Source organism: Peromyscus californicus, unplaced genomic scaffold, assembly GCF_007827085.1.
Source record: "Peromyscus californicus insignis strain IS unplaced genomic scaffold, ASM782708v3 Scaffold_15__1_contigs__length_86483966, whole genome shotgun sequence".
In the NCBI taxonomy this organism is placed as follows: Eukaryota; Metazoa; Chordata; class Mammalia; order Rodentia; family Cricetidae; genus Peromyscus; species Peromyscus californicus.
Window position 1 is genome coordinate 78,037,798 of NW_026294447.1, and position 14,506 is coordinate 78,052,303.

The following is a 14,506-nucleotide window of genomic DNA, read 5'->3' on the forward strand; positions in this document are numbered from 1 at the left end:
CACCGTAAGGGCCACAAGAAAAGGCTAGAGTTAGTCAGACAAATCCAACCTAATATCCCATTCTAGTATATGATGCAAGCAAAACTCCTTCCAAAGACAGAGAAGGAACATCTATCAGCTCCTGCTGATCTTTTATAAAAATGCACAAGTTGATTCTTTAAGCACCTTAACTTCTCTTTAAGTTTACAATCTGATTCTCAGCTAACGTGGTGAAGATAAAAATAGCATGCTTAGAAACTAAGATAGAACTTCAGGATGATCCTCTATCTTTTCACTTATGGTGCTTCATTGGACTTTCTTACCTCAAAATCAAGACTACAAGAATGACGTGGCAGGTACTGGGGTGTTGGGGGAGGCAGAAAAAGAAGAAAGGCAAAGAGTGGAGGGGGTAGAGGAGTGAAAGCTAGCCCATTAGTTAGCGCTACCACAGGTAGGACAAAAAAAACGAACAGCACAAGGCAACTGTCTGCTACCTCCTTCCTGTGCAAAGGCTGCTGCAGTATTATCCGCCCTCCCCTCCATCTCTCTCTCCCTCGCTTGCATGTCTGGGTGTAGGCATGTTTGTGTGTGTGTTGGTACATATAGAAGCCAGAAGGAAACATGGTCTCTCGTTGGCCTGGAGCCCATCAAGGTGGGCTGGACTGAACAGTGAGCCTGTGAAATCACCTATTTCTGTACGCACCACCACACTTAGGCTTTTTTAGGTGAGTTCTAGAGTCAACCCATGTCCTCGTGCTTGTATAGCAGGCGCTTTAGTGACTGAGCTATCTCCCTAGGTCCCTGTGTTTTGCTTTAAATAAATGAGAATAAGTTACTGTTTTACTAATGTTTCTGCTCCACCATGTCTCATTCTTCTGGGTAGTATTGGCATTATACCACCTACCTACTATTTTGAAAATCAAACCATCAATAATAAAATAAACCAGATGTCAGATCTGACTTCCTCTACTTCACGTCTTCATGCAGTTCCATACAGACTGAGAATCCATTGCTACTTGAGAATAAATTTCTCTGGAACCCCCAAGTCTTGTTTTGTTTTGTTTTTTAAAGGGTTGAAGCACTTAAGAGCACTTTCTCAGACTACCTTCACCTGATTAATACTACTCTAATTCATTTCACATTCTTTTTTAAATATAATAATAATTACTTATTTTTGTCTATGCACCATGTGTGTGTAGTGTCTGAGAACTGGAGGTATAGACCATTGTGAACTGCTATGTGGGTGCTGGGAATTGAACCTGGATCCTCTGGAAGAGTAGCAGCCAGTGCCCTTACCCACTGAGCCATCCCTCCAGGCCCTCATTTTGCTCTCTTTACTCTTCAAAACATTGAGTGTTTAAACAATTTAACCCATAACAAATTACAAAAAGTTACTGTGTACCTTCTACAAATTTTCCCCCAAGGAGAACCTATTATTCAACAACAGTAAATTTTCAAAACTAGAAAACAGACATAATACTATTAACTAAATTGCAGGCTCTGTATATATTTTTTTATATTATTTATTTATTTACTTATTATTTAAGGGGGTTGCCCTCTGACCTCCATATGTGTGTCACAACGCACATATGGAGGTCAGAGGGCTACCTATGGCAGTCAGCTCTCTCCTTCCACTCTGTGGGCCCCAATTATTGAACTCAGATAGTCAGGCCTGGTGGCAGCCTCTTTTATCACCTGAGACATCTCATTAGTCCCATATTTTAAGTTTTCACATGTACTCAGATATTCTATTATGTACTGACTTGTGTAACTATTACCAGAATCAAGATACTTACTAACTGTTCCATCAAAACAAACCCCTAGTGCTACCTCTTTGAAGATTTATTTTCATTTTATGAGTGTGTGTCTGCATGTATGCATGTGCACCATGTGCATGCCTGGTGCCTGCAGAGGCCAGAAGAGATCCCCTGAACTGAAGTTACAGAGGTTGAGCTGCCCTGTGGGTGCTGGGAACCGACTCCAGGTCCTTTGTCACAGCAGTGACTACTCCTAACTGAATAGCCACCTCTCCAGACCCTGTTAATCCATCAGAGTCACATTCCCCAAACATTAATCTCTGGAAAGCACTGACTAGTCCCTATACTTTCACCATTTTGAAAGCATTGTAAAAGTAACAATTCTCTAGCCTTTGAGAATGGCTTTTCATCATTCAGTGAGATGCTTTTGAGACCCATTCAAGTTGAATTGATTCATTTCATTTTGCTACTGAGTAGTATTCTGTTGTGTTGCTCCCACTGTACCATAGTTTACTTACCCACAAGGTGAGTGACATTTGGGTTGTACTGTTTGAGCCTATTAAAAATTAAGTTATTATGAGCATGAATGTGTAAGTTTCTGTGTGGACACGGGTATTAATTTTTCTATAAAAAACAAAACCAAGGAATGTGACACTAGAAGATATGGTAGAGGTATATATAACTAGTATAGGAAACTGCCAAACTGTTTCCTATGATAGTTGCACTATTTTACATTCCCATAAGCAATGTATGAGAGCTGGTTACTTCACACACTCGGTAGTTTGTTCTCCCCTTTATCCATCCTGACAGGTGTTTTCTCTTCATGTCTTTAAGTTGCATTTCCTTAACGGCCGCTCAACAGCCACTTCCTGGGCTTACTTCTCATCTATAGACCTCACATAAAGTTGTCTGTTGAAAACTGGTGCCTGTTTTCCAAGGAGACTGTTCCTTACTACTGCAATACACACTATATACAGAAGCTTGGTTTGATATTGACTTGTAAAGATTTTCTTCTCTGTGACGTCTTATTCTCTTTAACAGAGTAGTAAGTTGTAGATGAGATATTTTATTATTGATATTGAATAGGACTGGTTAGAAATTAGTTCCTCTAATGGGATTTCAAGGATGAAAATATAAAGATGTCTTGTTCCCATTCCAAGTGTCCTTAAGAGTCACTCCCTTTCCTTTAGTCTTCTTTCTCTCCTGCTCGGGTGGCTGCATCTCTCCTGCATTACCCCCCAGCGCCCAGTTCTTTCCTTTGTCACTTCTGCAACACGGAGCCCACCGAAGTCACTGTGCTTTTCTCTCTTAAATTTCTGGTTAGTTCTTCCTTCTACATCGATTTCTCTGCTGGAGCTGTCTCTTTTCTCACTTGTTTGAAGGCTCTCATTGCCACTGGAGTTGATAGTATTACGGCTGGTGTAAAACCTTTGTCAGACATTCCAGCACCTGGGCAGCCTCTGTGTGGTGTCTACTGATTATCATTCATCACTTAAATTGAGATTTTCCTGCTTCTTGGTATGATAAAACTCACTTTCTATTTGCATTTTCTATTTTAGTAAGCAGTCACATTGTATGGATTCACAATGAATGTTTCTGCCATCTCTTTAAGGGTCTTGGTTCAAATGTTAATTTAAGTTAAAATCTTTTCAGCATTGCAGTGCAATCACTCTGCTTTGAGTGATCACAAGGACATGTGATAGTATGATTTTATGATTTATCACTAAACCATATATGGCTTACTTGATTTTGGAATTACAGCATCACTTCTACCTTCTGGAAAACTTTTATAATAAGATGTTGAACAAATACAACAAAAATGAAAGAATTCTAATTGCAGTTCAACTCATATTTAACTAAGTTAAAAGAATAAGATATTTGCTAGGTGTAATGTTACCCAAGAGGAAGTGGGTAGGGAGTAACAACTGCCATACTACCAGCTATTCCACTTCTAGGATCCAGATGTTAAGGGTCTCATGTGCAATTCTGTAGCTTAGTAATAATTACATAAAGCCCTTTATTAGTGACAGTGAAGACGGTGAGAGCATATATAAACAAAATGACAACACATGGTAAGCTATGGATAGCACAGTGTCACAAACTCAGAAAAGTTCCTTCAATCCCAGCAAGTATTTCAAGAAATATTTACATTCTTGTCAAAAATGCCTAAACTGTGAAATCACTTTGGCAAGAACTTTGAATGAAAGAACTAAATTTACAGTTTACTGTAAACCTTGCCTAAAGCATAAATATACTACTCAAAATTAAGAATTATAAAGTGATTATTGGCAAATGTCACCAAGATTAAAAATGAAGAAACAAAGCAAATGACAGAGTAACATATGTAGAAAGTCTGATAAAATCTGCAAAAAATTTTCCTGATCTATTAAGCAGTTTTGGCAAAACTGCAAAATACAATACCAATATATAAAATTCAACTGTATTTTTGCATACTTGCAATACTAAGATATGCTTATTGTAAAATATAAACAAAAATGCAAAGGATTTATAACAATATTTTGAAAAGAAGAACAAGGTTTGAGAAACCAGACTATCCAAGTTTAATACTTACTGCAAAGATACTGTAACCATGACGGTGTGGTAATGACAGACGAGACATGGCTATTCTACCTGGGTTTCAACAAAAGCCATACAGTAATGGGAAAAGGCAATTCTTTCAACAATGGCTCAAATAAGCAAGAAAATGAATCTGAATTATTGCTTCATATCATAACTCCAAACGGATCACAGACCTAAATGTACGAGCTCAATTATAAAACTACAACTGGAGAGGCAATGGTTCCATTTTAGAGTGCTTCCCTGGCATGTACAAAGCCCTGAATTCAGTCCCTAGTGCCAGCAAAATAAATAAAAAATAGGCAAATAAATAAATCTCCTAGAAGAAAACAGGAAAAAAAAATTTAGCCACCTTACCTTTAGCGAAAGTTTCCTAAGTGTGAACTATAAATACAATAGGATTTCATAAGCCTACAAACCTTTGCTTTTAAGGGTCTTGGTTTCAAAAGACAGTGATAAGGAAATAAATGGATGCTAGAGAGATGGTTAAGAGCACTAGCTGCTCTTCCAGAGGACCCAGGTACAGTTCCCAACACCCACATGGCAACTGACAACTGCTTGTAACTGGCTTGCTCGGTGATCTGACACCCCTTTCTGGACTGCATACACATACAAGGCAGGCAAACACCTACACAGAAAAAATTTAAAATCTTTAAAAAAAAAAAAAAAAGAAATAGGTAAGTTACAGACTGGAAGAAAAGATTTCCAGGATTCCTAATAAACTCAAATCTAGAATAAAGAGCCTCAATAACTCAATCATAAGAAAACAAATATCCCAACTGAAAGTTAACCAAAAGATTTGAACAGGTCCTTCATTAAAGAAGGAATAAGGGGGTTGGGAAGATAGCTCAGTTGGCTTGCCTCGCTAGCACGTGGACCTGAGTCTGACCTTCGGCACTCATGTGAAAAAAATCTGGGCATGGTGGTGCATCTCAAACAAAACAAAACAGAATGGTGGTAAGCACCTGAGAAGTGACACTTGATGTTGTCCCCTGCCTGTCCCAAGTGCATGTGTACTGCTAAACACATGCACCCACACAAACATGTGCGTGCGCGCATGTGCGTGCGCACACACATGCACACACACACGCGCGCGCACGCGCACACACATGTACATACAGGATAGGATAAAAGATGGTAAATAGGGAAATAAAGAGATACCATCCAACTACAGTCAAAGAAAAATGTGAACTAAACCCATGGCATATTATTAAAAACATACTAACTGGATAAAATAAGAAGACTGATTATACCAAGTGTTAGCGAGGATTGGGGAGAACTGGTTAAGAGTGTAAACAGGGACATGCAAGACAGATCAGTGATTAATGGTTCTTGCACTAAACCTGATTGATAATCTGAGTTCAATCATTAGAACCCACATGGTGAATGAAAGAACCAGTTCTTGTGCGTGCGCACACGCACACACGCACACACACACACACACACACACACACACACACACACACACACACACACACGGAAAAGCGAATGTAAATGGTTTACCCATGTCTCTAATCAGTGTACCACATGGGGTCCTAGAGCTGAAAAAGAAAATGGACACCTGCCCCCATCCCTAAGCCAGAAGCAATCTCCAATAACCACTTGCAAATGAAATTTTAGTTTTCTCCAAGGGAGTCACACTGGGGAAACAAACTACCCTCAAGGGTAGGCTGCATGTCTAGCAGTAGAAGATCCAGAGAAAACCAACTCAAGGGCATCTCTGCAGGTTCCTTGTTTCACAATGTCCTGCCAGGACTTTTCCTTTCCTTTGTGGTTCTTTCTCTTTTGCATATGTATGCTGGCTTTTGGTTTTGTGTTTTTATGGGATTCCTGAGTTAGTGAGTGAGTCTCAGCATCTACATGCTTTGAGTGCTTCTTGCTGGGCTCTCTTCCTTCTGTCTGTTTGTTTTGCCCTATTCTGACATACTTGTCCTGTCTTATTTTATTATGATCCCTTAGACTCCTGTTTTCTAATGAGAGACAGAAAGAGGGTGAACCCAGATGGGAGAGAGTTGGGGAGGAACTGGAAGCCATAACCAGGATATATTATATGAAACAAAAACTATTTTCAATTAAAAAAAGAAAAACACATTAATACAATATTTTCAGTACTAGAATAGTTGTTTTAGAATATTCAGATACATCAGAAGCAAAGGTTAGAATTCTCAGAATTGTGCTGGGTAAATATCTCATTGTTTCCTGTATCACATTATTTCCACTGAGAACCAGAGGAGAGATAATAAATTAGATTTTCAATAAGGATTATGAAGCTGAAATTATGACTATCTGATATTTTCTTTATCTATTAATTGGAAAAATATCAAATCCATGAGCATCTGAATTATTATGGAAAGCAAATGGAGCAGTTTTATGAATGTGTCCACTTCTGTGACTGTCAGTTTGGAATGCACGGCAAAGGGAAGAATGAGTGAAAACCTGATAAAGTTTTCTCAATCTGAAGAACAAAACAAAAAACAACAAACTAACAAAACAACAGCAACAACAAAAACCAAGAAATTAAACATACATTCTATTCTCAGGTAAAAAGGATGAAAGCAGAAGTCCTTGTAAACATTTATATACAGATGTTCAAAAGAGTTTATTCATAATAGCCTCAAATTGGAAGTAACTAAATGTCCCTCAAACGGCAAATAATAAGTAAACGGTGTATCCACAAGTGTAGTGTGACTCATAATTAAAAGTAACGAAATACTGATCCATACAATGTGACCCAAGGAGTAAATTTTAAAAGAGAAACAGAAAGTAAAGCAGATGGCAGGTACTTGTTACAGTGTGAGGTGCTGTGACCAGATCATAGTTTAAATACAGTGGCTGAAAGTTTAATGAGTATGTGGAAGCTTACAAACCATTGTTATTTCCATTTTATTAATAAACGAGATGATGGTTCTGTACCACCAGCTGTTCACAGTTCATTGAATGAAGACCTAGTTGATAGGAGATAATTACCTCTTCCCTGCAGGAGGTAAAGTGGTTCTCATTCTGCAGACTCCTCTAATGAATGGTCACGGGAGTATGAGACCAAGAGAACATGCCAACACCAAGTTGGATTTTAATGACCCCTAAACACTTGATCACCCCCATTTACCTGTATGAAAACAGATGCCTTAAAATACATGAAGCATGTCAAGGACTGCCCTTTTGCTTCTAAGGTAAAGGAAAAACAGTTCTTGCATGTGGAAACTATGCTAGCATAGAATTGGAAAAGGATTGAGTGGAGGACATTTTATGGCTATTTCAACTTAAAACACTTCTTACTCGTTTTTAAATATCTCTATTAATTCACTATTTTTTCCTCAAAAGAATTTTCTCTCTTATTTTTTATTGTCATTTAAAGATGCTTCCATCCCCCAACATTTAGGCTCTTTCAATCACTTAGAAAGGTCCACTGATTCTACTTTTTCCCACTCTCCAAGTTTGTCTCTCCTTCCAAGGCAAACTCAACAGCTCTCAATTCTTCCTGCCTGCACGACGATCTTTGTCCTAAATGCTCTGGCCGATTCTAGTCTCTTTAAATACTAATATAGCTCAACAGCACTACTACGTTTAGATTCTATCCTTCTTTGTATCTTTTATGTATAAAGCTCTTTTAAAACTAGGTTGTCACTAGTGTACCGTGCCCAGGGCCCTGGGTTAAATTCCTAGCGCTCAGGGGACGAACAAACAAAACTAGGGTGTTGTAAAAGCAAAACCAGGAAGTGTCTAATGAATATTAATAATAAAATAAAATTCAAAAGTTCTTCCTTACAAATATATATACACATATAAGAACTTAAAAAGAACACACAAAAAAGAAGACGTAAAAGGTCCTTAAAAGGCTGATCAGTATTTATTTCTTGCTAAAATGACATCTATAAAATAAGTATCTTTCGGTAATCATTTAATGTTCATATACCATAGAGTTCACCCTCTATAATCCAGCTCCCAATTCTCTTTGCAGCATACTTCCCATCCCTCTTTTTCATACAACCTAATATTCCAGACAAACTGAAGAGTCCAGGTCACATTTGGAATCCTGTATTACTTTTCCCTGCTATGGTCCACTGCTCACAACATACTCTTCAGCTAGCTTATCCTGTCTCCATTTCTGGATGTAGAAATCAGACCTGCCCACCTTCACAGTTAGGTTCACATAATATATCCTCCATAAACTATCCCTAATGTCTCCTTCAAAATGCCAATACGCATTTACAACAAAATACAGTATGCTCTTAATAGTATAGTTTGTATCTATGTGAACAAGTAACTCTTTTTAGGCTAGGCAGGGACCATGTTTTAGCCACTGTTACATTCCTGAGGCATAAAATACTGTCTCTCTGAATAAATATGTAAAATAAGTAGTTAATTTTTTTTTTTTTTTTTTTTTTTTTGGTTTTTCGAGACAGGGTTTCTCTGTGTAGCTTTGAGCCTTTCCTGGGACTCACTTGGTAGCCCAGGCTGGCCTCGAACTCACAGAGATCCACCTGGCTCTGCCTCCCGAGTGCTGGGATTAAAGGCATGCGCCACCACCGCCCGGCAGTAGTTAATTTTTTTAAAAGCACTTGAAAGACTTTTAAAAAGTAAACTTTAATTTTCACTTGTAGATGAATTTCTAAATGGTCTTATAAATAAAAAAACCTCAGAGACAGATATAGGGGTGAAAACCTGAGAGATCAGAGGAATAGGAACAGCCATATGCTAAGCTCACCTCACCAACTCCCGCAGCTTCCAAAATCATTAGTTACTTCCTGTCTACCCATGCCTATATGCCTTGCTGTTCTGCCATCTGATTTGCTCTCTGTGTCCAGCTACATCACTTCCTCCTCCTGCCCAGCTCTGTCGCTTTCTGTCTGTCTGTACAGACCTCCAGACCTCCATGGTTAACTAGTGTTGGAATTTAAGGCGTGTGCCACCACGCCTGGCTCTGTTCCCAGTGTGGCCTTGAACTCACATAGGTCCAGACAGATCCCTGCCTCCCAAGTGATAGGATTAAAGGCATATGCTAACATTGCATGACTTTTGTGTTTACTTATAATGGCTGGCTTTTTCTTCTGATCTCCAGGCAAGTTTTACTTTATTGGGAGACACAGTATATTGGGGGACACAATACATCACCACATTCACTTTTTATTTTATTATTATTATTATTATTTTATTTCTACTCAAAAGTTTATTTCTTAACCTAACCTTCTTACCTGAAGATACGTTATTCTCCGCTGTACCAGCTCTGTCAGATCTTTGGCCTCTTTTTCCCGCCAATCACCTGCTCCATCTGTTTGACTGAGGTAGTATAGATCTGTCATGATAGACCTGCAAAAACAAGCAACATTGGAGGTCCATTTATGTGACTGTTTCAATGGATTACACAAAACTATAAGGGAGCCAAATTCTTCAGAAATATTGATACTCAGGTATATGATGATTTATCTTTTATTTTCAACTAAGACTATGAAATTTAAAAATTAAGTTTCTATGATCCACGATTGATTCCTATAGAATCTGACGAAAAGATATACAACTTTTCCCCACAGGCCAACCAGTTACACTGTTCCCCCACCCCACCCCACACCCCCAAAAAGAAAAAAAGAGTTCAAAGACTGCAATTCAGTAGACATGGTATTGGTATTTGAATAGTACCATTGTATCCTCACTCTTATTATTTCACAGCCCTCTTAATATTCCACTCTGAGTGAGTAGGAAAAGATTAGAGGAAAAACTTGACACAAATCTTAAAAAAATGTCTTAAATAATCAAGGATTAGCAAATTCCTTCTTTTAAAGGAACAAGTACTAAGATTTTAGGTTGTGTGAACATGTTTTTTTCTTTCTTTTTTGAAGTATGCAATGCTTCACAAATTTTCATGTTACCCTTGTGCAGAGGCCATGGGAATCTCTGTATCATTCCAGTTTTCATATGCCTACTGCCAAAGGGAGCATCATCCTCTGTTACCTTTGTAGAGGAAAGTTGTCATAGGCAATTCCATCTGGAATATTGTATAGCTACAATAGTCTTTTATAGTTACTAAGTTAAAAGACTTTCTAGGGCTTGAGTGTTCTCTGAGTGTCCCCAAGGGCCCACGGTGATTAAAGTCTTAATCTCCAGGGTAGCAGCACTGAGAGGTGGCAGAATAGGAAGGGGTTATCTTGAAGGAGGTCCTAAGATTCTTGGGTGAGGAGCACCCTCAAAAGAGGCTATGTTACATCATTCGTATTCATCTCCCTCTCCCCCAACCCCCACCTTCACTCTGCCATGGACTTGGCCTGCCTTTCTCCCTCCCTCCCTCTCTCCCTGTCTATCTGTTTGGCCTGAAAGCTCTTCCACACATGTCTCTCATGACGCTGGGAGGGCTTCTGCTGTAACTAAGCCAGAACACCACCAAGCCTGCAAACAAGTCTCTTCTCTTTATGAAACTGACTCTTTCAGATATTTCACTGTGGTAATGCAAACCTGCTTAACATACTGACCACATAGCATTATGATTTTACCCGAGAAGCACAGACATCTTTAACTATAATTGTGCTGTAATGCTCAGTTGGAAATTTATAATATGTCTCAGTTTTATAAACTTCTATCATCGCAACTCACTCATAGTTCTTTATACTTCACAGGCATCACAACATCCACTCATTTCCTCCTACTCATCAGGTAGTAATAGTCACAAAACGTACTGCAAATCTCCGTGTTAAATAGCAGTATTACTGCTGGAGATAAAGCACAGTGAAATAAAAACCCAATCTATTAGCAAATGCCTACTGGAGGAAAGAAGGAAGCCCAATATGCTATGTGTAGCTTTACAATTAAAATAAAGATGTGAACATACATGCACATATACAGATGGGGACAAAAAGCTCTAAGTTTTACTGACATTCATAGCTTCAAGTGGAGGGAAAACATATTAAGCTTAATTTGAAAAAGTCTTTAAAATATAAAAATTGTTGTGTCTTAGGCTCTCTCCTCTTTTTGTCTTAACATAGGCTCCTGCAATATAGTCCAGTCTAGCATCAAACTTGTGATTTTCTTATATCAGTCTCTAGAATGCTGGGATTATGGGTATAAGCCTCTACACCTAACTATGGTTTCTAGATTCAGGTCTTAGAAATCAAGAAATTCCTATACCATCAAAAATGGAAGCAGAGATCTACATTTCTTAATGAACTGGTAAATTAAAAGAGCAGCTTATTTTTAATCCAAGTCATATTAGTACTAAGTCTCAGCAATTCATTCCATCCCAATCTGCGTAGGAGTCAGAATGATCAAGCAACTAGATGACCAAACGAAAAAAGAAAAGTGCTCAATATGATTTGACACAGGAAAATGCCAATAAAACTACAATGTGGCAATCATTTCAACCGGTTAATAGAATAGTCACACACGGACACAAAGGATTTAAAGAAAAAAGAACTCTCAGACACTGTTGGTAGGGATGTAGATTAATTCAATCATATGATTCAGCTATCTCACTTCTAAATACATATCTGGTATCTGAAAGAAATATAATCAGCATGTCAATGAAATATATTTATTGCTGTATTAGTCACAGTAACTGGGAAGCAGAATGACCTAGATGTCCTTTCTTAAATAAGAGGATAAACAAGTGTCTTAGAGTTTCTATTGCTGATGAAAGACCATGGCCAAAGCAACTTGGGAGAGGAAAGGGTTTATTGGCTTACATATCCCAAGTCACAGTCCATTAAGAGAAGCTAAGGCGGGAAGTCAAACTGGACAGGAACCTGGAGGCAGGGGCTGATGCAGAGGCCATGAAGGACTGCTGCTTACTGGCTTGCTCAGCCTGCTTTCTTCTTATAGCACCCAGGATCACTAGCCCAGGGGTGGCACCACCTACAATGGGTTGGGCCCTCTTCCATCAATCACTAATTAAGAAAATGCCCTATGGAGGCATTATATCAGTTGATATTCCCTTGTGTCAGATGACTCTAGCTTGTGTCAAGCTGACATAAAACTAGCCAGCACAATAAGAAACAAATAAAAACCTTCCTTGTTATTTTTTCCTTGGTGGCATAATTGAGACAGATTAGACACTCCCTACACACACACACACACACACACACACACACACACACACACACACACACACACACTCACACACACAAGCTCTTTCACAAAAGTTTTAGGACTATAAAAGTAGAAAAAAATAACTCAAGAGAAAATACATAGAACAGAAACAGCCAGTTTTTGAGATTAAGTTTCAACTGAATAGTGTTCAGCCATAAAGAAGACTGAAATCCTGTCAATCTCACCAAGATGGATGGAACTGGAACACACCATGCTAAGTGAAATATGATGGATTCAGAAAGGCAAGTACCACATTTCTCTTTCATATGTGAAGGTTTTTTTAAAGTCATCTTTACTATAAAATAGTGATAGCTAGAGATTAAGAAAGTGGGGGTAGGGTATATATAAAGGGGGACTAAACTTAGTCACTGTACAATGTACACATATGTTGAAGCATTGCAAGAACTTCATTAACAACAACAATCAACATGTTAGTATAAAAATAAATAAGGCACAAGAATCAGTCAGAATACCCAATTTACTCTCAGTCTTAGATTAAGTCTGATTTTTAAATCCCATACCCCCTTCTCCCTATCAGAGACTACATAAATAATTCAGTTACGACAGGAAACAAAGTTAAATTGGTATTCTTTCTTCACCAACTCAATGACGCCTGGAAGTTGCATTCCTACAAGATATAGTTTTCTGTGTTAAAGATCTGACTCTAATCAAATCAGAAAGTTATGGCCCATTACTGGGAATTATGATGATTAAAAAAGCATTCTGCAGAAACTCTTGATTTTTCAGGGATTCCATACCCTGAGCCATACTCCCTATAAATCCTAAAGCTGGAAATTTTGCTCTTTGCTTTTATCACTAAAGTATCAAGAAATCTCATAGTTGGAAGTGAACATGATAGCTTCATATGAGGCTACAGCGAGGCTTAGCATATGTAAGCCTGAGCAAGGTTAGGTACCAGCAAAATGAGGGTAGAATACAGATGCCTGATGACAATAGGTACATTAGAACAGAATGTGGACTTTAGATTCAGCAGCTATGAGGGCTGTCAAAACTTCATTTCAAAAACTGTCTATGTTTGTGTTATTGCATTTTCCCGAGTAATTTTCTATTTTTCATAGTCATAAAACTTTTATGTGAAAATGGTGGATATCTAGTCTGTCTCAATTTTGCCATTAAGGAAACTATAATAAGGAAGGTTTTTATTTATTTCTGATTCAAAATGCTAAAACAAAATTTTCCCTCAAGGGCCAGTACAGTTATAATTCATACAAGAATCATCTGAAGGTGAAGATTCAACATACACTAAGATAAACTTGACTAAGGGAGATTTCTGAGAAGTCTAGTCCTGGGTAAATCTGGATCACAGACAAGAAAATGATCTGAAATTTGTCTAATGTTGCTGTGATGGTTACTCTTCATTATCAGTTTCATTAGATTTGATATCTAATGAATTATTATGGAATAACACCTCTTGTGTAAGTCAGTGAGGGTATTTTCAAAAAGGCTTGACTGACTAAAGACTCAAGCTGAATGCAGGCAGCACCATCTCCGTGGGGGCCCAGACTGAACAAGAAGGAAAAGGCAAGTGGAGCCCCTGCATGCATCTCCTCGCTTCCTGACTGCAAACCATGTGACCAGCTGCCTCATGCCCTGGCCACCCTGAGCTGCCTGCCATATGAGGCTGTGCTCTCAAACTGAGAACTAAAACAAACCTTCTGTCTTCCAAGTTGTTTCTTGTCAGGTATTTGATCACAGTAACAAGGAAAGTAACGGATCCAGTGTCCTCACTTCTCTAGGTCTAAGAATAGCTACAAACAGGTTTAGAGTAACTCTCCCTTATCCACTGGAGATACATTTGAAGACCGCCACCCAGTGGATGCTCGAAACCATATACAGTATCGTTTCTTTCTATACATACAAACCTATGATAATGTTTAATTTATAAGTTCTGCATAGTAAAAATGAGTATTTCTACCTCTGCACTTTGTGGGTATTATGAAGTACAGCAAGGACTACATGAAAACAAGCACCACAACCCTGCGATAGTCTACCTGGTAACAGGGACAACTAAGTGATTTACTGGCGTTAGCAAATGCAGATTGGATTGGATACACAAAGAAATGATTCACATCCTGGCAAGATGGTATGAGATCTCACTGTGC

General features: G+C 38.4%; 1 protein-coding gene and 1 pseudogene across 7 annotated transcripts in view; both read right to left on the reverse strand.

Annotated features, from left to right (window-relative positions):
* The window catches only part of Fut8 (fucosyltransferase 8), a 216,961-nt gene that overhangs the window by 60,286 nt on the left and 142,169 nt on the right, over positions 1-14,506 (reverse strand). For all 7 annotated transcript variants that reach the window (XM_052739531.1, XM_052739532.1, XM_052739524.1 and 4 more), the window contains one exon: positions 9,506-9,620. In XM_052739531.1, coding sequence (XP_052595491.1) covers positions 9,506-9,620 — 115 coding nt within the window. The remainder of the gene's footprint in view (positions 1-9,505; positions 9,621-14,506) is intronic.
* LOC128111308 (uncharacterized) lies at positions 10,143-10,243 on the reverse strand (annotated as a pseudogene).